Raw genomic sequence first — 27,622 nt, 5'->3', positions numbered from 1 at the left:
AGAGAGAGAGAGAGAGAGAGAGAGAGAGAGAGAGAGAGAGAGAGAGAGAGAGAGAGAGAGAGAGAGATTAAGATTGAGGAGACACCCCTAAGGGACTCTTTATCGTTGCATTGTAGCCCTTCATAGCTTAACGCCCAAGCAACTTCACAACATGGCAGCGACACGATATTGCCCAAAGATAATTAATCTGTTAACGGGGATTAGCAGGGTCCAACCCCTCACTCACTTCATACTGGGCTACCAGAGGCACACTTCTAATACCGACCCCCACCAATATCCATGCACACTCCCATCAACCTGACCAATCTCTATCCAGACTACCAGACTGAACTCTGACCAGATTACTGAGAGAAAGCGTCAAAATGCAAATGTGTGTGCTAAATAATGGTGAAAAGAGGTTTTAAATATCCACTCACATGTTGGATGCAAACCAGTTAACAGGCTGCCTTGTGTCGAGAGCTCATGTGAGGAAAAGATGCATATAAAATTAGGGTAAAAGAGGCGCACACAGATGAATATGGGGAGGGGGAGATGCAGGGAAAGGCAACGTAAAATACTGAGGAGGAAAACAAAAAAGTGGGTTCCCAGGGAGTGATGCTGATAGACAGAGGAGGGAGGGAGATGGAGTGAACAATGAATAGAGAGGAGGGGGGGAAGCAGCATGCAATGGATTTGTAGGCAAAACCAGTTTTCACTGGAGGCAACAGAACAGCATCAGTGAGAAGTGGGCAAAGGAGAACATGCAACAACACGGGAGAAGTGAAGAGAATCTAGTGATGGAGATGCTCTGACTAAAAAATGCAAATTGAGAGATTAAATGGCAAAAACACAGCAAGAAAGAGTAAAATTTAAAAAATGTTTAAATTAAAAAAAAAAAAAAAGGAGTATGGTGTTTGTCTCTCATTGGAGAAAGGGGGGCAGAAAGAAGCGAGCGAGCAAAGAGGGAGGGGGCGGCGTTGGTTTTTCTGTGTCACTGAAAGAGAGTGGGGGAAGGGAGGCTGGGAGATAATGCGAGCAAGGGAGCAAACAGTAGAGAGCCACAGAGCATACTTACTGACTCATATAGCCTATGTATAGTGTACATGTGTGCTGTGTATCTGGGAGGAAGAGGGGAAAGAAGACAGAAAATTATATTATGTATGCAAGAGTTGCTCAGGGAGCATTTACACAGCCTCTGCGTGGCTGTATATTAACGCACAGCAACAGTACCACATCCATGCCATCCATCACAGCACTGATAAAATATCACCACTCACAGGACTTAAAATAACCAATTCAATATTTAATGTCTTTGACAATCTAGTAGTTATAATTCATTGGAAAAGCACACAGAGTCATCATTCTTGTGCAACACAGCCAATACAATATTCATTTAAAACCGATTGTATAAATCATGGAATTAGGAGCTGCAGAATAAATCTACTTCGGCTAAATCGCTCTATAGAAAACACCATATTTTCCCCTCGTGAACAATTTATGTCTCCTACATGAGTGTGTATGGCAGGTGCATATGTCCTGTCTGTGTAGTATTAAAATAGAAAATTGTAGACATTGTGAACGATGCCCAAGCAAGTTTGGTTCACTTGATAATAGACAGAGGGACAAAAACATACATTTTTTAATGACTCAAATCTGATGAAAAGTGTGGCGTTACATCATCATTTATATCCCTGTTCTCTCTGTTTGTGTTCAAAGGGAAACAACAAAATCATGTGAGTCCTCCTCGACCTGAAGACCGATTTGGCACAACTCTGCAAATTCTTAATTATTAATGTGTGTACACTGTGGGTGATGTTAAGTGGTATTTTTTTTTTTTTTTTAATTTCTGTCAACTAAAAAGAGCCACTAAAAAAAGAAAAGACAATATATGGATCTATTGCACCAGCCTGCATTACCTATTATGTATAGGCTAGGTTCATTTCTCATCTTGACATATTGGTATGGCATATAATAGCTGCCTGTTTCAGAATAAAAATCATTCATTAACAAAAATTACAAATATATATATATTTTTTAATCATTTTGTAATTTAAGTGAAGTGCAACCATTAAAATGTTGCTGTCGAGTGTAAACCTTGTATGTCCAAAACTGTTACGTTTCAGGAAATTAAAAAATCCAATTCATCTAATCGAGCACTGGAGCTCTTTTTACTACTTTTCATTGGCTGAATATTTGTAGAACCCACACAGACTTAAAATGTCACAAAAGCATCGATTTATGAAACAAAAAAGACAAAATATGGAAATACAAGGTTTCTGCTCAACACCGACAGAGTACACAGTTTAGTGTAATTGAGGGTAGTGTGCTTGCCACTGTCCTGCAGCCCTTCACTAAGTTGAATTTCATACACTTCACCCTTAAAAACATCCTTCACCAAAATGGTCTTTAAAAGTGCATTATAACAGAATAAGGTTAAAAACCTAGAAATTAAAACAAAGACATCAAATTTGGGTGACTACATCATCAGTGCAAATCCTGCTCAGAGGTATTACACAGAGTCTTATGTGAGGTATCAACATATATTGTGTGTGTGTGTGTGTGTGTGTGTGTGTGTGTGTGTGTGTGTGTGTTGTGTGTGTGTGTGTGTGTGTGTGTGTGTGTGTGTGTGTGTGCGTGTGCGTGTGCGTGTGCGTTCGCGTGTGTACGTGCACAGTTTTCTATTATCGAAGAGTTACTGTGCAGATGGTCTTATAAAAACCATCTACACTGGGACCACCCATGGCACAAAGGTGCAAGGTGTTCACTGGAAGACGGCCAAAATTTAAACCCTTACCCACCTTCAGGTCTCCCACCCCTTCAAAAATCCTTTCTCCCTCCCTGTCCCTGAAGTTAGCCAATGTGAGGTGGTAGCGTGGGTTGTAGGAATTCTTGTGGAGCCAGCCCTCCTTCCTGTAGGCCTCCTGCAGGCCGCTGTTGAGATGCTGGAGGGGAAGCTGAGGCTGGGGGCTCAGGTACAGCACCTTCCCGTTGAAATGTTTCAGCTTTATGGGGAAGGTCACAGCCACCGGAGGGTTTGCGATCCAAATGGGCAAAGCGTCGGAGCATCTCCCCAGCGGCGGCCACTTCAGCTGGGACCCGACAGGTTCAGGAGGCACATAGTAACATGAAGGGCGGAGGCGGGATGCCAGTGAGGGGCAGAGGAGGGGATAAGGCAGATGAGCTCCTCCTGTAGCTGCTGGTAACAAGTGAGGATAGCGGGAGTGTTGGCTCTGAAGGTGATGAAGTGCGTAGGGAGTGTTTTAGGGGGCCGACCAGCACGCTTCTCTTCTCTCTGCTCCAAAGGTGCGGACGGATTCACGCCGATGTTCTTGGCTGCCATATAACTCTGCGTACAGTAGAGGAGGAATATAAAGAGAATCACTGTGATAAATATGGACTACAATAGCAGAACAAAATGCTTCAGGGTGAGCTGTGCTGTACCTACCGAAACATTTTCATTGCCTTCCCAACTTTCTGCCCACTCTTCGGAAGCGTCTTCCTTACCCTCCATTTCTACGCTTGCTCCCTCTTTTTGGGATGAAGACAATTGGTCTCTTGACTCATTAAGTCTAAAATCAAGACAGGAGAGCAAAATTACTCAAAAGGCAGGAGAGTATCCAGATGGATGTCTTACAGATAGTTTTTCAAGTTTTCGCTTTGACACCTTAAACAAAGAAACTTGTATAAACATTAATTTCCAAGATGTGTCAAATATATGTAAAAACAAGTCTGCTTTGTTTCTTTAAAAAAAAAAATCTATTTTCCTGTTAAATGTTACAATATGTTTGATGATTCATCTTGAACTCAGAATGTTCATTGAGCTTTGTGAATTTTAGATTATTTTAAAATGTGTTTGTGATTTATAACATTTTAAATGTTTTGGCCCTCCACCACTATGTGACTTTGTGTATACTCACTCAGTAAGTTCTATTAGAATCTCCAGAATATCTGCTAAAAGAGATTGTATCATTCCGTCACACTATATTTGTGCAGTTAGCACTCTCTGTGAAAGCCACAACTCAGTAGAAAGTCCTACCTGATGACATGAGGAGCTGCAGCTTCATCAGTACACTTAAAACCAAATTTAAAAGTCTGCTAAAAGCTTCTCAGCTCTGTAACCACTGACTCTACATTGTAGTCCTGTGTGTTTTTTTATGCTTTGTGCTGTTGTATTTTTTAATATTAACCTACTGAAGGGACTGCAGATAAAATTATCTATGAGCTAACTCTAGCACAGTACATCACATGGTAAAATTAATGTTTAACACTGTACATGATCCCAATAAACAAATTACTATACAAATATTTGTCAAGTCAAATGTGTTTTGGGCCTACTGACTAACCCCACACCCATCATATAAAACCACACTTGGCCTTCAGCTTGTAACTCATTAACTAGCAGAACAATATCCTCGTCCAAAGGCAGATGTGAGTTGACCAAAACTTGTGTAGTGGTGTGTAGCTGAGGATTACTCATATTACTCCAGACATTACAGGATTACTCCATTATCACATAAAAATACGTCATAAAATACCATAAAATGTGAATCGAATTGAAATCCTTTTATTTAATTTTACTCTGCCCACATATTCTATTTTAAATACGTCACATTATGAAATCTCAAGATGCTTTAACTTTGTTCCACTGTGAGTTTAAGTTGACATTTTGTATTGAAAAAAAGGCCCAAATGTAGGATGTAGATACAAAAAATTATGTTCTGTTAAGTACAGGAGTTGTTATCTATTTTCAGTTAGACTGGTGGGAAAAAAAGGATGAAAATGAACACCACACCTATTTGACGCCTCCTCCGCAACACATGCTCCTTGTGAGTCCTCTTGTTCCTGAGAAGCGTCGCATCTACACTTTGGAGCTGCTTGTGCTGAGTCAGGAGCGTAGATATTCATCTCATTCTGCTTCTCTTCCTCCAGATGTGTGTTCTCAGTTTGAGTACACTCCTCTGTTTCCCTCTCTTCCTGCCCACTCGCAGCAGGTGGCTGGTCCTCTGTCACTTCCAGACAATCTTGTTCCAAAATCAGCCTCTCCTGTTGTTGTTGGTCTTCTGTGTGGAAGACAAATTGATTATATTTGGTCAGAGGAAATTCTGTGTGCTCACTTTTGTGCTGAACTTTTCTGTATGTACAGTACGTGTACATCTGGTTGTAAGGTAAGGTAAGGTAAGCAATAAATGCTCCTCTCTTACCCTCTACTTCCTCCTCCCCTCCAAAGGGGGGGAGCCAAAGATTGACCGGTGGAGCCAAACACCCTGTCAGTCCTGCTGTGGCGGTCCCAGACGCGGTGCCCTCTGTAGGTGAAGTACTGGATCCTGTGTCTGGGGAGGGCAAGCTCAGTAGTGTAGTCGCAGTCACAGGGGTTGGCATCCCAGTTGAAGTCAGAGAACGGACGTTCCAGCACACCAAGGAAGCGATCCACATACCCCACTACAAATTTGGATGCATCTACTGAAGGGTCCCACAGGATCCGAGAGATAACATCATCTGCTGTGCGCATGCGAGGCTTTTTACTCACATCTGGGGGGAAACAGGATATAAACAGATAAATAAAGAATGATACAGAGAAAAAGGTTTCAAGGGCCTCTTAGGAGTATGAAGTCATTATCACATGATTTAACTACTCCAAATGTGGAGTGACCTTTTCCCTCGTCGTCTTTTGGCTTTGTTGCTTTTATTCGCTTTGCCTTTTTTCTTCTTGTGTTTTTCCATCTTTTCTTCTTCCTGTTTGTCATCCTGGTCAGAAGGAACAGCGCCTGAATCATCTATCAATGGGTCACTATGAACACAGAGCAAAGGTGGAACATTTTAAAATTTAATTTTCTTGTTTATGTATGAGAAATGAGAGCCAAATTATGTATCTAATTCAATTTAACTCATATTAGCCTTCATGTAGACTAACTTCCGTGCAGCTCTCACTTCAGCCTTGACTAAACTGTATAACCTGCCAGCTGTAAAAATATGAGCAGTAACATTAGAAGTAAAAAACACACACAAGACACTTCTGAGCTGGGAAAAAAAAGGACAATTCTGGAGAAATCTAAAAATGTTTTAAAAAAGAGTCTATATACAGGCAGCTATCTGTTTTAATGCCTTAGTGTTGCACTTAAATAAAAATTCATTTAAAAGTAAAAATGGCACTACTGAATTATTCTCTAATACCACATTGGGCTTTGCGATAAGTAGTGAACATTAAGGCAGCCATTGATTTAATTTCTAGCAGCTGTAGTGTGATGATTTCCAGCCCCTTAAAGACACATTAAGCAAATGGCGATTATTATTTTCTGATCAGAGTAAGGCGAGCAGACCTGTGAGACAAACGACATCTGTGACCAAAATGACACTTTTCCCCATCAGGAAAAAGGGGCACACGTTCACTCCTTCCTCATCTCCTTCTGCTGACTCTGTCAATGATAGACCGACAGAGAGAGAGAGAGAGAGAGAGAGAGAGGAGAGAGAGAGAGAGAGAGAGAGAGAGAGAGGAGAGAGAGAGAGAGAGAGAGAGAGAGGAGAGTGAGAGAGGAGGAGAGAGAGAGAGATGAGAGAGAGAGAGAGAGAGAGAGAGAGAGAGAGACACACCAAGAGTAAAGGCTAAAGTAAGTAGAACAGTAATACTCGTACTAATACCGTAATAAAAAGAAGTGTAAAACAAATGCACAGTTTGATAATAATACTTCAGGAGAGGTAACACAAATAAAAACTTGTTTTTACTGAAAGTAGCTCCATTAAAATTGGCAGCAGAGTTCATTAAAAGCTCAAAGTTATTAGTAAGATATACACTGACTAACAACGATTTACTGCTAACTCTTTTGGATGCCTGCCCCATCAATTCTGCTCCGATGTGACGAAGCCCTTCTTTCTAAGTAAAGAGAGCATAAAGGAAAACATTCACAAACATGATCCTCCACCAAACTCACTCACTGACACTAAAAAACATGTACAACACTTTGGGCAGGATGTTGTGTCAGATTAGAGTGATGACAGTTTGTGTAATAAATGAAAATATTAATATACAGTATTATGTGAGACTCATCCTTAAAGCAGGTATTTCAATCTGCAGTTTGCTTCTGCATGTGTTTTAAACATATAAGTGAGCAATGTGTCCTATATCACGCTTACATGACTCCTCACATGTGTTTATGTGTCAGATCAGATAGATGGGAAATGCTCAGACGTCACAGCATAAGATCCCGTTATCATCTGCCCTCAGAGTGCTGAACAACATATCAAATTTAAACCTCCTTTACTGGGATATCTCTATCTGAATATGTAATTCCCCAAAAGGAAACTGGAAGTAGTTGAGTAGTAGAGAAATTATTTGTATAACACTGCATTTCCTTTCCACCACACTTCCAAAATATAAATCCTGGAACAGGTGGAAGTGACTTGCCGCAGAGGGCTCAAATGTCAGCCAAGCAGTTAGGATGCGGTTGCCCGTAAACTCAAACACATGCCACATACCCTACGATGTTATTTCCAGATTGGAGAACTGAATGTGACTAACAGCCCAAAACTTTGAATTATTGACTGTAATGTGCTCCTTCCGACCGAGATAGCACTGCCTGGCTTTCCAAGATTATTAAGAAATTCAGAGGAAATATTAATCTCTGACCAGCCTTTAAACGTCTTCCAAACATAAACATCTCACATCAAGAGATTGGAATTAACTGTGTAAAACTCTCAGGGAAATCCTTTGAAATGTTCTTCTGATTTGAGCCAAATGAGACACAGGGACATAGAAACAGAGTCAGTGAATCGTCTCATGCTGGATATCGGGGTCAGAGCCAACACCTTTTAAGCCTCTTGGGAATCTTGACTCATTTCCTGACAAGTTTTCCATTGGAGCAGTCCGACATGCAATGAAAGTCTCTGTTTTCATTGCAATCATGCTATTGGCATTATTCATTGTCAGAGGCAGCCGTCAGAAGATAACTAAACTATGAATTTACAAGAACTCTATTTGCTCACAGTAACAAAGAAATGTATTACAGACTAGGAAATGTGTATAGACTGTTTCTTACTAATTTATTTTTAAAATTTCAACATGAACCACAAATTTGGCCTCATCTATGGCCATATATTGACTCTATGCCAATAACGAGTAAAAAAAACTCTGATATTGCTATACCACCTGATGATTTTATATATAAAGAATATAGATATAAACATACTTTTTTTTTTTGCAGTGATCCCTTAACAATACTTGTGACAAGGATATGTAATGAAGGCATTATATTTTACCATTTGACAATAAACATTACTGAATAAAATGACACCAGTGCACTGAAACAGTAAACTTCCAAGGAATTTAATCATTTTAAATAACTATATCTAACTAAATAACAACAACAAAAACATCTAACAAAAAACATGTATGTATATATGAAACTTGAATTAAGAAAAAGGAATATATACATTGAAATTGGCCTATATAACTTTAAAGAAATATGGGCACATATCTGACAACATATCTATGACCATGTGACAGACAGGAACAGTAGAGGTTAAACTGTAAAATATGCTTTACCTGCTGTGGCTTTAGAGGAATCTTTGCCACAGCTGGGGTCACCTGGGACCCCTGCTTCTGTGTGGGTGGGGACCACCTGAGTCCCATCATCCCTCTGGTCCTCTGATGAAGTTGAGGGCACTCCTGACGCGTCTGAAGCCATGTTAAAAGTCTGTTTTTTTTAAAGGAAATGTTACTAAAAAATAAGAAGAAATAGTCTGCTGTTTCAGTGTGTCTCACGGTCAATGCGTGAGACTTGAGAGGTCTGCTACCGCACCTTTAGTTGAGTGTTATCTGACAGGAGGAGGAAGTAGTCCGACACTTACTAAAACTAGCCTAACAATATTATCTAACCTTTCGTAAATGAAGGACTCACAGAAAACCTAACAATCTTGTTAAAATAGTAGCCTACATTAAACTTAAACATGAACAAACGTATTGAACTTTAGACACACCAACGCGTTTGCTTTTAATCGCCCTTTGACCCCGAGTTTCTTCTCACTCTAGGGATTCTGGGTAATGTAGTTTTTATTTGTCTTTAGCCGAAAAAAAGCTTTTGTGGATTCGTTACACAAAGCTTCACAAAAGAAACCGACGAATTTTTAGTACATTATCTTATATCATTGAACATACTTGAAGATTTTGTTAAATGTGTTAAATTGAAGAAAAAAGTAAGCCGTACGTCATCTGTGCTCGAGCGCATGACTATGTGTCACATGATCAGTGAGCAGCAGCTGCACAGGAGAAAAACACCACAAGAAAAACTGAATAAAACCTCAGTCTGAGACACAGAGAGGCATGAATTTCTGAAAAAACAGCACACATCAGGATTGTACTGTTTCTACAGCTCTGGATCAGCATGCTGCCTTTTACGTAACGTCTTATTTGTGGACACTGCGACCCATGAATGTCTGATTGTGAAGTAGCTGTGAGTCATTTGTTGAATTTGGCTCTACGCTGAAGGTAAGCTCTGTGTTATTATCAGTTGTATCAACCATGTCTTAACCCTGTTGTAACCTGTTAGTTTCAGTAACAGATGTGACCATTTAACACAATAAACATCTGAAAAATGTCTTCTGCCCCAAGCAGATGAATGCCCTTGTTGCTCTCTGTCACTTCTGTGAGCTCCATGGCCCCCGGACGTTGTTCTGCACAGAAGCATTACACCCTCCATCCCCGTCCCCTTCCTCCCAAGCAGGCCCTTCAGTGCCTGGGGAACGAGACAGAGACGGTGACCGGGAAGGTGAAGGTCTGACCATGAGAGCCAACAGCTCGGCCACACAGAGAGGAGAAATGTGTGAGGTGAGTGAGATATCAACTGACAATGAGCTGTGTCCCATTCTTCTATAATATAACACTCAAGCCATAACTTTTTGGTTGCAGATGCAGACAGTTGTTCTGTCAATGATCTTAAAGCACACATTTTCCTCTTCTTGCCTCACAGGGTTGTCGTTCTCTTCCTGCATCTCACCCGGGCTTTGTGAGTATTGACGATGAGACAGGCATACGCTTTCTGAGCCACCAGCATCCCAGACAGCCGCAGCTTTTCAGCGTGGTCCGCCAGGCCTGCGTACGCAGCCTCAGCTGTGAGGTAAACAGTGACGTACGTCTTCATGTATGTGTGTGTGAGTCACACATCTGATAAACTAAATAAACTTAACAATTTTCTTATTCCTCTGTCCCTTCATATACTCCCTTCTATTATCTTTCTTTCTGATTTTATCAGGTGTGTCCTGGACGTGAAGGACCGATTTTCTTTGGAGATGAGCAACATGGTTTTGTGTTTTCACACACCTTCTTTATCAAAGACAGCCTTGCCAGAGGGTTCCAGCGCTGGTACAGTATTGTCATGGTAGCCATGGACAGGATCTACCTTATCAACTCCTGGCCTTTCCTGTTACGCCACCTTAGACTCACTATACAGAGCCTGCAAAGCACCGCCCTGAAGGTAGGTTGCACACATGAACACATTCATTTTCCTCAGAGAGAAATATGAAGACTTTTTCTGTAGACATTCACCCAACAGGGCACTGATATCAGAATGTCTGACCTCTCCCGGCACTGACTTCTCAATCAGGTGTTTGACAATGAGCAAGGAGTGTGCCCCCAGCGAGCAGTGAGGATGAACAGTGTGTTCTCTCCGGCAGTTTTTCCACATCAACGGAGTGGCAACGCAGCCCGTTCACTAACTTCTCTCACACAGCATCCCAACCTGTGGGCCAGCCTGCACTCTTCCTTTAGCTGGTGAGTCAACATACTGTCAGATCCACCATAACATACAAGCTCTTGTATTTTTCCATGTGTAATCGCTCGCCATGACATACAGATGTGTGGTTTCATCTCGTTTCCAGGCTGCTGAAGGCCTGTGGTAGCCGCCTGACAGAGAAGCTGCTGGAGGGAGCCCCCACAGAGGACACTCTGGTGCTTATAGAAAGACAGACAGGTAGACTAATTGTCCTTAATAGCACATGATGCTGTTTTTACTATTGCAACATTTTTATTTACATTTATTCAACCTTGTAAGTGTGTAAAAGCTAAAGACTAACAATTGTTCAGTGACGCATGGAAAAAGGCAGATCAGTCACTTTGGCAATGTCTCAACATGTCTCTCCGTCTTGATGGAGGATGATATCAGCAGATGTCATGGGTTTTACACTATGTGGCGATGTTGTATCACCAGTCTGAAAAGTCTCCTGTGAAAGGCTGATTCAAGGGGTTAGCCAGTGAGGAGCCACTGTGCCAGAAAAACAGAGTGATTCATTTAACCATTGCCCTCAAACACACTTTTCCAATTTCGAAACACACAGTTTTAGCCAAGGTTTAGAGAGTGATTAAAAGATTTATACAGATATTTCCCAGTCAGTGCAGCTCTATGTTTGTGGAATTTTAATATCCTGTTTCCTAATAATGATTTTAGTAAATGAGTAATTCTGTAGCACTTCTGTAACAAGTCACAGTTACAAAATGTTTTGAAAACATACTTTAGATTCATTTAAAGAAAATAAGAAATTTAAAATATCATGCCAGGTCAGGGTGTGTACTTTCTTTTTTTAAGTTTTTTTATGCAATGTTAGCTAGGCACCCTCATACTGGAGGTAAGCTGTCCTATCATGTACTGGCTTGTATTAGTGGCAGTCTATTACTATTTGTATTGCACTTAGTCATACATACGAAAAGAGATTATACTGACTTTGTCTTGGAGATTGGGCATAAATAGGATCATGACCAGACTACATCATATCCTACATACAGAGTGTAAAATAAAGCCACAAAGTTTTCTGTGGAATTCCCCCGCATTTGCAATGAACCACAACATGAAAACATGCAATCATCTGCTATTTGTGTTTTTGTGTCATCCTGTGGTTTTAAAAGAGCAAGAGGAAGAAATGAGCTGCTGGGAGGGAGCAGAAGGAGGCGGATCAAAGTCACAGCGGCACCAATCAGAGATCGAGCGGGCCCGTGACTTCCTGTGTGACGAAGCAAAATTAGATGACTTGCCTGGTCCAAAGTTTAGGTCACTGAGGCACTTGAGACAGGTAAACTTGGGTACTTTTTGAGTTTGTGCACAATGATGTGAAATGGTTGATGTAAGTGAACAGAAAATGAAAGAGTAAAAAGAAAAGCAAAGAAGATAAAAACAATTTAACCACATTGTTTCCTCGACATTCAGTCTAATTTAAAAATGTAATAAAACATTAATAACTAATCTCAGAGTTTAGTCACATTTTAAAATCAGTTCACTGCCTCATTATTCTGACTCCTAACCACACGCATACTGCATTTGTTAGCTGTTGCACATCATCGTTTGATTTGTGCTGCAGGTCCTCAGGGCCGCAGAGTTCCGCCAGCTTGCGTGGCACGTGCTCATGGGAAATCAGGTCATATTGAGAGGCGCAGACCCCGGGCTCATCCAGTCAGCTTTTACAGTGCTTAAGGTATTCAACAATATTGCTGCTGATTGTGTTGTTGTAATGTGGGTAAATATAACTAAAGAACAGTGATAACACTTGTGAAAGTTCTTGTTAGTTTAACAATGGTATAATAACGTGTCAGCAGGTAAATTCAGTGTAACACAATTTTATAATCATATAACACTAAACACAGATTAATGTTTTCAGGGTTACACTTAAGTTGTTTTGTTTTTTTTCAAATTCCTCAGGACATAACGGTATTTAAGCTACAGTGACACACCTTAACATTAACTTTGCCTGTACATGCACCTCAGATTTTTCTGTGCTAGATTTAGAAACAAGACAGAGCATGTTTTCATGTAACACTTATTGTTCATTTAAAGTGTGGTTTAATAGCATATTTCTTTGTAACTATAGTTGATTACAGTTATGCTGTTGCATGTCACTTTTCAACATTAACAATTACAGTATTAGCAAAGGCTCTGTTCTATTCAACTATCCCAGTCAGCCATGACAGTGCAACAATATGCACAATACCAGGAAACTGAAACTGAAGCAACTGAGTTGTCTTTTTTTTTTGTTGACATCTGTGCTGATACTGTGACGTATCAAAATGTCCTCAGTGAAAATCATAGATGTATACCTCTTCAACCTAATCAACCAAACTCATCATCTGAATTTCTGCTCTGTCCCCCTTCAGTCTTTGCTTCCGGTCGGCTGTGTACGTTCTGTGCCACACAGCGCTCAGTACGAGGAGGCCTACAAATGCAACTTCCTGGGCCTCAGCCCGGATGTGGCTATTCCGACTCACGTCAGCTCTTCAGGTACAGAAGAGTCTCAAGGCTCACACTGTCTGGCTAATTGTTGTCTGATATGTACCAACGTCACAGATAATATTATGTTGAATTTACCTTTCTTGTGTTCTCCTCCTGTAGAGTTTTCAGTGCTGGTGGATATCACCTCAGAGAGAGGCTGTCAGATCTCAGCTGTGGGTGAAGACAATATCTCCTCACTGTATCAGTTCACCATCAGCAGTGCCAATACACAGCCCACAGACAGGGGTGAGCATACCTGAATTTATTAATAGTCCCTGTATGTTTGCTGGCACCTTCAATATCCAAAAATATTAATAGCACTTTGCCTCTTAGTTAAACCTTAAAAGCAGAATCTCTCCCAACATCTTTCCCAAGACTGAACTGATTTAAATGTGTTCAGAAATTCCCTATCCCAGAATATCAAGGAATTCTTTTTCAAATTGTATTATTTTTTATGATATAACAGAATAGAACAACAGTGTCAGTGGGCAACATGCCTTTTTGATACATTCATTGAATGACTAACTTCATTCAGTCTCCAGTGGTGTCTCTGTAGTGAGACTTATACTCTGTCCATTCATCCCATTTCAAATTAAATTCAGCTTGTTGGAATCTCAATATGGGTCATAAGTCTTTCATCAAGGAATTCTTAAAGAAATCCCAGAATCTGTATCAAAAACAAAGCAGTAATTCATTTGCACACAACTTGTCCTGCTGATTATACAGTTTTAAAATTTGATTCTTCTGCGAGTTATTTTCTCAGTTAATCACTCAATCACCAACCAAAAGATGGCCTTTATAATTTAGTCAAAGGTGGCGTCTTCAGATTCCTTTTTTTTCTGACCAACAGTAAAAAACCCAACAATAAGCAGCAACTCTGTGTATGTATGGAGCCAAAACCACACTGTTTGGCTTTTTTACTTGAAAATTGATTATTTAAATAGTTGCTAATTCATTTTCACCCGATTGACTAATTGATTAATCTTTGTCCTCTCCAGGTCCGTCGTTACTAAACAAACTGGAGGTGGCCCTGTCTAATGAGAACTTGTCCGTGGATGTGGTGTCTCACTGCCTGTTGTGTTTGAAGGAAGAGTGGATGAAGTAAGTAAAATCCACTCATTCTTTAAGGAGACTACTTGGGTTTAAGTTAGATCTATTTTGCGTATGTAAGCCTTCTAATAGCTCCTCCTTGCTCTTTCAGTAAAGTCAAAGTGCTGTTCAAGTTCTCCAAAGTGGATGGTCGAGGGAGGGAGGACACGCAGAAGGTGCTGGCCCTCCTTGGTACCACGGGGCCGGGCGAGGAGGACAATGTCAGGCTGCTCAAGTTTTGGATGACTGGGCTCAGCAAAACCTACAAGAGTCATTTAATGACTGCCGTCCGAGGAGGGGAGAGGAGCCCCAGCCAGTGACAAAGAGAGAAGCAGGAGGTAGCAGATGAAGAAAAGGGAGCTGAAAAGAGGAGGAACCACTGAAGGAAGGAAAGCGAAAGCAAGAATCTTTTCATCAAGGGTTCTGCTAATTGTTTGGGACTTTTAGTGGAGTGAAAGGGAGCTGTGAATAGATGACAGAAAGGGTGCGCCTCATCCATTATTATCTTTCTAAGTAATGAGAAATCTATTGTGTTGCTAACCCTGATTATTATCCAGCACAGATTAACACGTTCAGTTTGGATACTGTAAGACGGTTTCTATTTGTCAAAGGGAATCTCTTTTCATACTTATATATAAAATTTAACTTATTACAAAAATATTCTTTAACTATTTTGCTGATGTTTTAAAATAAAATAAATGAATGTGAACAGGTCAGTCTGGAATCTTTTTTTCTTTTCTTTTTTTTTTTAATTCCACAATTGGCTCCATCTTGTGGCAAACAGGAAGAATAAAGAGGGGAGTGAAAGTGGAGTGGAGGAGGAGAGCAGCATTTCTCTGCCAGCTCTCTCTAACTTGCTCGAGTGGCTGTCAGCCAACAAATCTCAAGTGGTGAAAGACAACACTTTTAAAGTTTTCTGGTGTCCTGCAATGTAGAAAATGGTTGCATAACACAGCCTCACTCCAGTACTGTCGACCACATCAGCAGGATTTGGCTCCTTAATGAGCCAGTCGCGCACTGATCCACTAAAACGCTGCACTTTTTTTATACCACAGTTATTTGACCCTTTTGCTTTGCTGCAACTGGCAGACTTCAGTCAATAAAAGCCAACAACATACGGCTTTGTTTAAATTGGGGGGCTTTTTTTTCCTGACCAATACCTACGGTATATGTAGTGATTGTATAAAAGCTTGCAATAGCTCATGTAAAAGGAAAAGTGAGTAAATATTAGACTTGACTGTAGCTTTCTTTTCAAATGAATCTACTTCTCAACGCTGTCTAATTTACTCTTGTTTTCTTCCCCTGCTGTCGTGCTTTTCAACATCTAACTCAAATCTGGATTTCATTTGGAAGTTTCACAAATAGAAGCACAAACATAATTTGCAGCAGCTCCACAAATCAGTTACATATTTACTTTACTCCAATATGCAAGCGGTGTATGAAACAGGAAGGCGGCGCCATGACTGGGTATTTATGCCCATCATTAAGACACTTGGGTATAGGTGAAGAGGTCTTGAGGTAATGATTCCTCAGGGAGAGTTAACTTTTTGTTTGCTGCTGCTCTTTAATTTCCTTTTCCCAGAGATGAGACGTGGGAGGGGGGGGACGGTCCTGCTTTCTTTGGCATGTGTCCAAATCAAGGACACATAGAAGAACAATTCCTCTTTGACACAAAGAAAGAAACTACTCTGTGCTTCCTTCCTTCCTTTCTTCCTTCCTTCCTTGTCATTTGTAATTAACTCGTCTCGTGGCATCCAACCGAAAACATGAAGACATGATGCTGCTCAACATAACCGAAGGAGACAGACATTCACACCTCATGATGATGACAGCTGTGCTCAGTACACGTCACAGTCACACCATCCACCTCTGTGAACTGGTTTTTAGCAGTAAAGGCTAAAGAAAGCTGTCATGCATGGAATGACTTGCAAGTTCTGGCAATGCAGTGTTGCAATCCTGTTTGTCAGATTTTAAAGGAATGTGATTCTTTATTTATTTAAAAAGAACTGAAAAATAGACCATGTGATGATTAAACAGGATGATATTGCGTTGCGCACTGAGTCTAGAGAGATAAAGACCAGGGGATCTACAGGCACAGAGGTGTGGGGGAGAGTCCAAATGAAAAACATACGCTCCAACTGCATGACTAAGCCTCCTCGGGCCTGGTTTGGAAGGGGGAGGATGGGGGTAAGAGGGTGGGGGTCAGGCAATGTGGGGAGCAGGGGGAGGGGGCCGGGTCAGTCAATAGTGAGGTAAAACGTGTGGTGGTGGGAGGGGCCGAGACTTAAAGGGAGCAGGCAAGCAATCCAGCTTAGCACTTTCACTTTGAGCGGAGCCTCTGTCTGAGTGAGGATACACAGAGTGGCCAGAGGGAGAGATAGAGAAGAGGAGGCCAGTGTGTCTCTCCCGCTTTATCCATTAACCAGTTTCGAGGCAGAGAGGAGTGACTCAAATTAGGCTGTTCAGGAAGATTCTAGGTCAGTGGACAGGGGGGTGAAAGAGGAAGAGATATAGTAAAAAAAAAAGACTAACCAGAAAATCAAACAAAAGCTTTATAGGGAAAGGCTGCAGCCACTCAGGCTTAAGTGGGAAAATCCAAAGTGAGAGAGCGGGATGGTGTGAGTGGATAAATGAGGCATTTTTTGGGAAAGTACCATAGGAACTCAAAAGGAAGGAATGTATAAAGGATGTCAACAAGAAGACTGAACATCAAGCTGTGAAGGGGAAGACACAGCAGCGCACTCTGTGTCAAAGACCTCAAGAAAAAACCACAGAAGAGGAAACTTTGCCTTTCACAGACTGACACAGAAACCTCATGTCTGTGTGTGTGTGATTGCCGTCAACAAGAGAAATGGAGAAGTGCCCATTTTTAGAAAGATAAAAAGGATGTCACTGCCAGGTGAGAAACAAGAATTAAATGCATGTTAATGCTTTTTGCAAACTTTCTGTGAAAAATGTATGTATGGTTGAGTCTGGTTAGTAGCAAATTTGTTGTTGGTTGGGATTGTCAAAATAGTATTTCTGCTGTCAAAATGAAATTAGTTGTTGCAACAGCAAGTGTTGCAGCAATAAGCCATGTTTGATGTTGTTTTCTGCAGAAATAACTAATTGAAGCAGGAAATGATGTAATGGTTTTTTTAGTAGGTATGCAGTTAGCAACAAGCCTACAAACCGCAGAAAGTTTCCAGCAATTATCTGAATGTGCTCCGTCTCTGTACTCCTTTCTCATGTCTCTAACAGTGTTGCTGTTGCTATCACTCTTGACTGTCCAATGTGGTGGATGTGACTTTGACTTGGGAGGTGTGAGAAACATTAAAACAACTATCGACTCTAACCCAACTGGATTTGTAAGTTTGAATCTTTTGACTTTGTTTTTTTAGTCCTTTCGGTTTTTCTTAGATGAAAACTATCCTCTGTGTAAGAGTGATATCCTTTCTATGCTTTAAAAAATATTACTTGTTGTATCAATTGTGTTCAGTCAGTTCATATTGTAATGAATGAGATCCAATGATCTGGTCTCATGTGGAAACTTATTCAGTCATCAGGTGACAAACTGCGTTACTGATTGATGTGTGTCACATAACACAGTCATAACAGAGGCTTAATCATTGTGTGGTTCAATTTCTGCTGTTATCTCTATTAATCACCAATCATACATTGCTCTTGTCAGGCTCAGTAATCACTGTATTTCATTATATTATGTATTACTATATAAATGTTTACCAGTCCCTTCATCTATGGGTTAACTCTCATCTTTTTCTTTACTTTTCCTTCTCTTTCTAGCGGACAGTATTTCCTAAAGATTACTATGTAGTGCACCACTACACAAAAAGCATGCTCTGTGACTCTGATCCGGTGAGTTCCTTATCAGATAAAAAGGGGGAAGTAAGGTAGAATGTGCCATAAATGGGTCGTATATGTTAGAGTCTACTAACAGTGTTCCTCTGCATCTGCCTTATATTGACTGACTTTTTGGTTTCTTTAACAACATAACAATTAGTTTTCATTTAATCTTCAGCTAAAGCTTGTAAAATTAAGTTCAGCAGTAAGCTGTTGTTGCCTTTTTACGACTGAGCAATTGATGTGGTTGCTGTGGTTATTGGTCACATGTGTTTTGCACGTTAAACTCAACTTTGTTTTTTTTTGTTGTTGTTCTTCATTTCTCTCCAGTGCTGTGTGTTCCCTGCTGCAGTAGTCCTCCTGGACTCCTGGCACGTGCTTCTCAGAAATCTCTGGGATGAGCACTTAAATCACTCCCTAATCATTGAGCTGAAGCAGACACTGGATAAAATAATCAAAAAGAACAAAAACACAGAGGTATGATTTTTATTTTAACCATAATGCCTTATTATATATCCTGCATTAAAGATTAATAGACATCTCTTGTGATTACTGACTGCAGTAATATCAGTATTTGAATCTTTATTTCATGCATTTATTTGTTAAAGTAAATTCATCAGAGTCCCGATGTTTTTATGTGAAATTGTGTCTTGGATCACCTCTTTTTAATGTGTTTCTTGTTTCTTCTCTGCCACAGAGGTTCCAGGAGGAGACAGACCTGGCTCAATTTGCAGAATTATCTTCCTCCCCCGAGGAACTCCTCAAGCTAACATCAGAGCTTTTCACCCGGTGGCTTGACGTCGGATGCTCACCCTCCATTGAAACATGCACCCTGCCCACTTTGCCCCCCTCTGTTGAGAGAAAGGACTACGGTCCATCGAGGGCCAGACTCTTGACCACCCGAGCTATCAGCAGTGTGGAGGAAGGACAGTCTGACATGATGAAAGACATAACACAGCCGCCGTGCAGCTGCAGTCCACGATCCCTGTCCTATTCTCTCTGGAGCCCCCTGCTATTCAGACTCTACTGGTGGTTGCTCTCATAGTCACTCAAATGGATCTTTTTGATGATGCACACAAAATGCAAGACATTTCCTGGCACTGAATGATTGTTTCTGATGTTTGTCTTTGTGTTGTTATGCAGTAAGCTTTCTTAATATGAAGTGATATGCACAGGTTGCATTTAATGTCCAAAGTTAGTTCAGATAGCTATGTTCACTGTCCAACAGTGCCCTGTAACAACTGATATCACAGATATATATATATAGCCTTCCTCTTTAGAGCAAGCCACAAGCTCCAGCTAGTTATGCTTGTCATGCTAACAAGAGATGCTGAGCAAGCCAATGCACATAAGCCATCGTCTTTTTGATGTGGAATTCATCACTGTTTACAATGAATGTTATGTTAATGTAAGATATTACTGTTTATAGACGTTTACTTTTGTATATAATTGTAAATTAAAGCCATTTAGATATATTTTGTGCAATTATTATCCAGGATATAATATCTCAAATGTAAGCTGCTTTTTCCTCTGGAGTCAGTTCTTTCCTGTCTACTTTTCAGAGATTCACATTTGTGTACATTCTGTGAAAAGAGATTATATTTTGTTTATGATCTTGCATTCCAGCAACAGGACACAGAGAGTCCACGTTCATATGAGCTCATCCATTACTGCTGTGCTCTAGTTGTTTCCAACATACAAACATTTGAGCAGCTATTTTGCAACTGATAACAACTGAGAGACGAATTGCAGATGAGTGAGGAATGCACTCCAGATCAAACGAGGCTCAGAAGATGTTGTGAATCCTGTCAGGATCAACATGAGAAATAAAGAGAATCATTTAGTGCTCGCACTTGCCCCTGCTTGTACACACCCACGCCTATAATGTGCACTATTGTCCTTGAAGGACCCTCCTTGTACTTTCACAATCTTTCGAATGCAGAGGTATGTTGCTGTGGCCACTATGGGAAACGATTTTTGGCTTGCACCTCAAGTTTTTCTTTGACCCTTTTCCCACCAACTTATATCATAATTTGGAAGGATGAATCAAACGTAACACAGCATGAATGCAAATGACAAATAATTAGATCATGCTGCTGCTACAAAAACTAAAACTTGGAAAGGTTTGAGGACAAACAATTGAATCTCTATTTAGATGTCTTATTTTTACTGAAACCACAAAGCCACTCTTCATCCCCAGTGCCATTTACGGGAAAATAATTCAATATCTAAGCTGTCAGTCTACATCCAGCAGTGAGGCTACTGCCAAATCTATGTTTCCCATCAGTAGTACACAGGCTGCTGACCTCTGTGATTGTACCAGGCTGTGCAGCAGCACATGTTACACGTTAACTACAACTCCTCCTTGAAATAAAAGTAATCATCACAGCTCACTCAGAGACTGTGGGTGATCCACAGAACATGCATGAATCACGTGTGAATAATTCATCTAACTTTCTAGACAAATGTTTTTCCATGGGGGGAGGTATTGGGAGACTCGTCTAATTTTCCACTTAAGTTAAGTTATATATGTAATGTTTATGTTTAGGCTATATATATTTTAGTAGACAAATATTTGCAAGTCTGACGATTCCTGGCAGCAGGGAGCCAAGCGCCAAAGGGGCCAGCTGAATTCCCGTAAATGGAGGGGAGAGACAGGGAGAGGTGGAGGGGGTGAGTGAGACAGCAGGGGAGGAGTGACAGTGCAGGGTGTTTAAACCACGTGGCCGCTCAACACACCGGAAGTAAGCAAACTCTGCCTTTGCCAAGATGTCTGCGCCCGGTGAAGACACGTTTGCCGAGGAAAACGACGAGATGGAGGAGATGGATGAAGTCGGCAGTGATGCCGATGAAGGCGTAGATATGGAGGAGGGCGGAGGGGACGGAGACGGGGAGAAGAAAGTGTACGTCCCCGGAATGGAGCCGCTTCAGCCGGGAGAGGAGCTGGAGATGGATCGGTCTGCGTACCGCATGTACCACGAGTGCCAAACAGGCGAGTTAGTCCCCTGGAGTTAGCTGCTAAATTAGACCCACGTTTGTCAGTATTGTCATCAATTTCACGACCTGCAGGTTGAATTGAGCTGCGTTGTGTTGTTGTTTGTGTTCAGGTGCTCCGTGTCTGAGCTTCGACATCCTGAGAGACACAGAGGGAGAAAACAGGGAGCAGTTTCCTCTGTCCATGCTGCTCTGTGCAGGCACACAGGCTGACACAGCTCTGAAGAACAGGTTATATATAAAGTTATATGTTAGTACAGACCAGTGGTGGAAAGTAAATAAGTTACTCAACTACTGGACTTAAGTACAATTCTGCAGTACTTTACAAGAGTATTTTCATTTGATGCTACTTTATACTTTCACTCTACTACATTTTAGAGGGAAATATTGTACTTTTTTTTTTTTTTTTTACTCCACTACATTTATTTGACAGTTTTAGTTACTTTTTAGTTGAAGACTTGACACAATGGATATTATAACAAACTTTAAAAATACAACATATTGTTAAAGATGGAACCAGTGGTTTACAATCTTTTTGGCTTTTGACATCTTATAAAAAAGCAGTGTGTAGTCGGGCTCACATTTCAGATGTCTGAGTTGTTAACAGCTCCACCAAATAGTGGTTTTTCACTCCAAACATCTCACATGGTTTCATTTCAATAAAAGTTCAAATGATCCAATATTTCACCAAAAAATCAAAGATTAGAGAAAACGTCAAAAACTGAAAACCTTTTTTCTTCTTTCTTCTTTACTGCTTCAGTGTTAACAATGTCATGATGTCATGTATAATAATATGTAAGTCAGAGGGACCCAACCACTATTTTTACTTCAGTATTTTAACTACATCAAGCTGCTTATACTTCTTATACTTTTTATTGTTTATTTTTTTTACGACTAATACTACTTTGACTTAAGCAGGATTTTCCATGCAGAACTTGTACTTGTAATGGAGAATTTTACATTGCTGTGTTGGTACTTAAGTACCAGATCTGAATACTTCTTCCACCACTAGTACAGACCCCTGACAATATAAACACAAAAATGTGTGGACATAATTGTGGACCCTGTGAACATAATGTTTGTATTTATTAGTTTATTTAACAGGTGCAAATAAACACTGTTATATAAGCAGTGCAATATATGTAATGTATATAAGGTGTCTAGCTTAAGTTAATTTGCAGCCTCTGTCTCTGGTCAGGCATTTAAATCTAGGTTTAAACAGACAATCAAACGAGCTGATAAAACAGAAGCAGGATTTTTTTTTTTTTTAAACAAACAAAACAAAAAAAACCGGACTAATTATTCTACATAAAAATCTTCTTTTTTTTTTTCTTTTTTTTTTTTTTTTTTTTAAACTTTTTGCTAAACTTTTTTTTTTTCTTGTGAAAAAACTTTAATCAGGAATCTGTTTCTGTTGTTAGGGGGTCCTGTCATTGAGCAGGACAATTCATGTTTTGTGCCTCTAAAATCTATTCAATGAAAGGTTGGAAACCACAGCTTTAAAGCATCATTTTTCAAATTATGTTCAAGCTTGTTTTAACACAGTACTTGGTGGGTTATTTTAACACTGTGTTAACACATTGGTGAGTGTAATTATTCCTCCTGTCTGTATTGGATGTGGAGTGACATCTGCTGATGTATTCAGGGACACAATAACTGAAAAGCTTCAGATCGTCACAGCAGCAAAAGCACAAATATGAATAATAAACATAACGATGGTGTAATGTTACAGTATCTGTCCATTTCCCACTATAACAAATAATATGTCTGCTGTAAAAAAGACTTATCATAATGACGGTCTTGGTCACTGTGTGGTGAATTGAAAAAGACTGACCAGTTAAGCTTGAATCTGATCTATCTCTTGATATTGTAATTTGAGGATATTTTACTGCAAATACTTTTGGAAATGGATGGCACAAAAATAAATCAGAATACATCAGGGCTTTTTTTAAATTGCTGTTGCACTTTCAGTTTTATTTTGATGTCACCCATGTTACGTGGAAAGAGTTAGGGAAATTTCCATTTAACATCAATATGACATTTTTTTTTTTTTTAAAGGGACATTTTTCTTCATACTGAAACTTTGCAATTGATTACTTCTTTAGAAGTTTATCTCTTTAAGTATTTTGCCATGCTGCCATGCTGCCATGCTTTGAACCAGAATTAATAATGTTTACTAACTCTTTTAACTGGAACCATTTACTTTGTTGCAGACTTCTCGTCATGCGCATGCACAACCTTCACGGAACAGAGAAAGACAAAGAGGGGGAAGAAAGCAGTGATGAAGACAGCGATGACGATGATGAGGATGAGGACAAAAAGCCACAGATGGAACTGGCCATGATGCCTCACTATGGAGGGATTAACAGAGTCAGAGTATGTTGACATTTTTATGAATCTGAACCATCAAGTGTCCTCTATCAGCATATTTATTTTTCCAAGGTTTCCAAATTACTGATTTTGTTTTTCATTTCCAGGTGACTCGGCGTGGAGAGCAGTCATTGGCTGCTGTCTGGTCAGATAAGGGACAGGTCGAAATATTTGACCTCCGATCCCAGCTGGAGGCCGTTCACAGCTCTGTTGCCATGGCAGCTTTCGTCAAACAGGAGAAGGAAGCTACAGCTCTCTTCAGCTTTTCAGGACACATGACTGAAGGCTTTGCGATTGATTGGTCGCCTACAGTACCTGGTAGGTGACAATACAATACAGTTTGTAGACAAAAAAAGGAAAAACGAGGCAAGGCAACTTTATTTGTATAGCACATATCATATACAAAGGCAACTCAAAGTGCTTTACAGAGTGATTAAAACAAAGTGTACAAGTTAAATAAAATTGGATGAAAAGATAAAATAACGAATGCTCCTACTTAACATAGGAGTAGGCCATACAATATAGAAAGGTTTTCAGTACTAGTACTAGTTTTTTAGTAAAAACTACTCATACGCTTTGGATTTGTTGACACTTGGCATTAAAATTTGGATTACCACCATATGTGTCCCTGACAGCACTTAGTTGACTTTGTATAGTGTGTGTGAAATGAGAAGGACACTTTGTACACAATGTAAGCTATAATTTCCTCTCCCTCTGTCATCAGGGGTTCCCTTTTACATTCATAAACAACAACCTGTTAATGCCAGAGACCAAATTTGCATAATAACACAAAGCATTAAAATGCTTTTTGGCACAATCATACTGCAGGATGCTCATACTACAATTTCTTTTTCACTTGGCTTAGGGCCCAACATTTCACAACATCAAATCTGAGATAACCTGCTGAACATATAATAGTCAAGCAAACAGGACCTTAAAAAAAAAAAAATAATAATTTTAAAAATATATTATTTTATACTTTGAAAATGGTCAGCAATAATGTAAATTATACGAAAGGCTGCAACTATTGATTATTTTCATAGTGGAGTAATCTGTCGGTCTGTCCTTTTGATTAATCTATCAATTGTTTGGTCTGTAAAACATCAGAAAACAGTACAAAATGTCCAACCCAGTTTTCTTCAAATGCCTTTTGTCCAACCAACACGTTAAATCCCAAAGATATTCAGTTTACAATCATATAAATCAGAGAAAAGCAACAAACACTCCCTGGAAGGAGTTGGAACCAGATAATTTTGGCTTTTTTTCCCTGATGATTCATAATGATTAATGAAGTAACAAAATAAGGCAGATTATTTTTTGTAAACTGTTTAATCCATGCAGCTCTAAAGTATACACAAGTTATAGTAAGTGAGCCTAAAATTTGCACAACCACCAGTAAAGATGGAACAAAATCCTAGGTGGGAGACAGAACAATAAAATATATAAAAAAGTTGCTTGTGTGAACCATAAGAATGTAATCAAATACTATAAAACCATTAGGTATTTTTCATTTCACACTACTGAGAAACTTCTGATTGATTAAAGTCTAATACCTTACTGTGAGACAGTTAACTAAATATTTTGTTTGAACTTAATCAACAGGACGTCTTGTCAGCGGAGACTGCAACAAGAACATCCATGTTTGGGAGCCACAGGAGGGAGGGACGTCATGGCAGATTGACCAACGACCTTTCAGCTCCCACAGCAAGTCTGTGGAGGATCTGCAGTGGTCTCCGACTGAAGCTACAGTACGTTTGTGCCTGCTAGACCCCCACATGGTCCAAATAGGGCCTTTCTGTGTTTGTGAGGGGTCCCCTTCAAACTAACAACACATGTATGCTAAGTGTTAGACATGTTGTAATTTAACATGCGTGTTAGCTGCCCTCATTCCCACCTTGACCAACACGCTGTCCTCAGAACTGGAGTTGAACCGTAATGAGGATTCTCACACAGAGGACATATTTTCCTACTGGGAAATAATAATGTTAACGTTAAACAACAGGGTGTGGTGAGGCGATTGAGTAAGAGTGTTGACTTTAAAAGCGATACCTGTTGACACTGAAGCTGTGTGCTATCACAGACAGAAATATGTGATTTATGTATTTTCTTAGCTGATATAGTTAGTAGGTCACCAAACTAGTTTGAAGTATGTGTCTGAAGTTGGTTGATTCCAACACAAACAGCAAGTAAATAAGTGAAGTTCCTTGTTTGGGAAGACTATTATGAGCCATCAGGATTTGATTTGTTCAAAGTTCGAATCTCAGAATCTGACTCTCTTGTTTGCTCTAGGTTTTTGCATCCTGTTCAGTGGATCAGTCTATCCGTGTCTGGGACATCCGTGCCCCGCCCAAGTCCATGCTCTCAGCCAATGAAGCTCACTCGTCAGACATCAACGTTATAAGCTGGAACAGGAGTGAACCATTCCTCCTGTCAGGAGGGGACGATGGGCTTTTGAAAGTTTGGGACCTGCGACAGTTTAAGGTAAAAACATTTCAAATGGTTTAGATAATCAGTATCTTCAGTGGCAGTCGTTAAACTCCTGCACAACACTTGAGCCGATGACGACACAGGGTTATACAGGCTGAGAGTTCTAACTTGTTCAATGTTGATCAGTATCTCATCACATCAAAGTAGCCCTCATGTTACTGCTGCAAAACATTTATTTAAAAGCTTTTAGTATTACACCATTAGATCATGTAATAACCTCATAGTTTGATATCTCACTAATAATCTTGTAGCTGTTACAAAACAGTCTGGAAGTGCTGCAGTTGTTGCCTCTCTCCCAATATTGGAATCCACCTCAAATTTACATTTTCAAATAATTAATTACACATTTTAGGAAATATGCAAGTTTGCTTTCTTTCCAAGAGTTACACAAGAAGGTTGATACACCACAAAGAAAGCAAACTAGGACTGGAACTATTATTTTCATTTTCCATTAATTCGTTGATTGTTTTCTCAATTAATTGTTCAGTTGTTTGGTTTATAAAATGCCAGAATAATGTGAAAAAAGCCAAAGAAAAAGCCAGATAGTCTGTTAACTATTATAAAGAATTAAAGAAATGAGAAAATATTCAAATTTAAGAAGCTGAAACAAGAACATCTTTGTAATTTTATCTTAAATAATTACTCAGTTATTAATCAATTATCAGAATAGTTGCTGATTCATTTTTCATTAATCAAGGAATCATTGCAGCTCTAAAGCAAATATCACAACATGTCAAACATTTTTCATTTTCATTCTAGACCCTGTACATTTTTTGATGAAACTCCAGATTTATAAATCTGTGTTTTTGCTAGGATTGATACTTTTATGGTCAGATAAATGATGAACAGCTGTCACACCTCAGTCCTCATCTCCTGTGTGTATCTGTAGACCGGCCGGCCTGTGGCGAACTTCAAGCAGCACAGCGCTCCCATCACATCCGTGGAGTGGAACCCCACCGACTCCAGTGTGTTTGCTGCATCAGGAGCAGACGATGTCGTCAGCCAATGGGATCTGTCCGTGGAGTCATGTGATGTGGGTTCCAGGGTTGAGGGCATGAAGGACCTGCCCCCTCAACTCTTGTTCCTGCATCAGGGTCAGTCGGAGATCAAGGAGATTCACTGGCACCAACAGATTACTGGTGTGATGGTTTCAACAGCTCTGTCAGGATTCAACGTGTTCAGGACAATATCTGTGTAGTGTGTGTATGTATGCGTATGTATGCGTGTGTGTAGTGAGAGAAACACATGATTTTCCATTTACATGAGTAGTACACATTTAATGTGTAAAGAGCAGAAAATCCAAATATTAGTCACCATTAAGGGGCTTGTAATAATGTACATAACTCAGCTGTGTAGGTCATAACTCTACTTTTTGACATTTATTGGCACATGTAGACGCCATATGGTGTTATCTTTTCTATTGAACTTTAGGTCTGTATGGCTTACAGATGTATTAGCTATTTTAGGCATTTCCTATTGCATGCTTAAAATAAATTGTTAAAAACCAATGTTGTTTTCTTTACTTGAATTCATGTTTTTTAGAGATAAGGTGTCCACTACTCTGTTTGTATTTTATTATAATGGAGAAAAGCAGTGAATTACTTTGAATATAAAAGTCCAAG

The 27,622-nt window shown here is 39.9% G+C and overlaps 4 protein-coding genes across 5 annotated transcripts; 3 read left to right on the top strand and 1 right to left on the bottom strand.

The window, feature by feature from the left end:
* Window positions 1-3: 3 nt before the first annotated feature.
* leng9 (leukocyte receptor cluster (LRC) member 9) lies at window positions 4-8,657 on the bottom strand. The gene is given in 12 exon segments (XM_062423112.1): window positions 4-3,014; window positions 3,016-3,072; window positions 3,074-3,325; window positions 3,425-3,548; window positions 4,772-5,039; window positions 5,181-5,211; window positions 5,213-5,508; window positions 5,630-5,663; window positions 5,665-5,767; window positions 6,297-6,334; window positions 6,337-6,392; window positions 8,516-8,657. Coding segments are annotated over 12 exon segments (1,755 nt in total). The 3' UTR covers window positions 4-2,660.
* Window positions 8,658-9,205: 548 nt separating this feature from the next.
* On the top strand, window positions 9,206-15,018 carry flcn (folliculin). 2 transcript variants are annotated; one of them, XM_062421798.1, is made up of 12 exons: window positions 9,206-9,457; window positions 9,584-9,796; window positions 9,939-10,085; window positions 10,221-10,442; window positions 10,572-10,738; window positions 10,846-10,937; window positions 11,867-12,030; window positions 12,316-12,429; window positions 13,106-13,229; window positions 13,341-13,466; window positions 14,219-14,321; window positions 14,422-15,018. In XM_062421798.1, the coding sequence occupies exons 2-12, from the start codon at window positions 9,584-9,586 to the stop codon at window positions 14,627-14,629; spliced, it is 1,680 nt and encodes a 559-aa protein (XP_062277782.1). In that variant the 5' UTR covers window positions 9,206-9,457; the 3' UTR covers window positions 14,630-15,018. The 2 variants fall into 2 exon arrangements, with proteins under 2 accessions (XP_062277782.1, XP_062277779.1); XM_062421795.1 differs by having other exon boundaries at window positions 9,939-10,097.
* A 1,642-nt stretch (window positions 15,019-16,660) lies between these two features.
* Window positions 16,661-20,483, top strand: zgc:174888 (uncharacterized protein LOC558116 homolog). Its single transcript, XM_062421882.1, has 5 exons — window positions 16,661-17,208; window positions 17,550-17,656; window positions 18,093-18,164; window positions 18,480-18,626; window positions 18,847-20,483. Exons 1-5 carry the CDS (start codon window positions 17,196-17,198, stop codon window positions 19,192-19,194), a joined length of 687 nt encoding a protein of 228 aa, XP_062277866.1. The 5' UTR covers window positions 16,661-17,195; the 3' UTR covers window positions 19,195-20,483.
* Window positions 20,484-20,918: 435 nt separating this feature from the next.
* Window positions 20,919-27,508, top strand: grwd1 (glutamate-rich WD repeat containing 1). The gene is made up of 7 exons (XM_062421828.1): window positions 20,919-21,141; window positions 21,257-21,374; window positions 23,357-23,519; window positions 23,621-23,831; window positions 25,116-25,261; window positions 25,803-25,994; window positions 26,890-27,508. The coding sequence occupies exons 1-7, from the start codon at window positions 20,919-20,921 to the stop codon at window positions 27,196-27,198; spliced, it is 1,362 nt and encodes a 453-aa protein (XP_062277812.1). The 3' UTR covers window positions 27,199-27,508.
* The last annotated feature ends 114 nt before the right edge of the window (window positions 27,509-27,622 follow it).

The sequence above is a fragment of the Scomber scombrus genome, chromosome 7 (genome assembly GCF_963691925.1).
Source record: "Scomber scombrus chromosome 7, fScoSco1.1, whole genome shotgun sequence".
Classification (NCBI taxonomy): domain Eukaryota; kingdom Metazoa; phylum Chordata; class Actinopteri; order Scombriformes; family Scombridae; genus Scomber; species Scomber scombrus.
The sequence above is the reverse complement of the archived record's forward strand: the minus strand, read 5'-3'. Positions and strand labels throughout refer to the sequence as shown.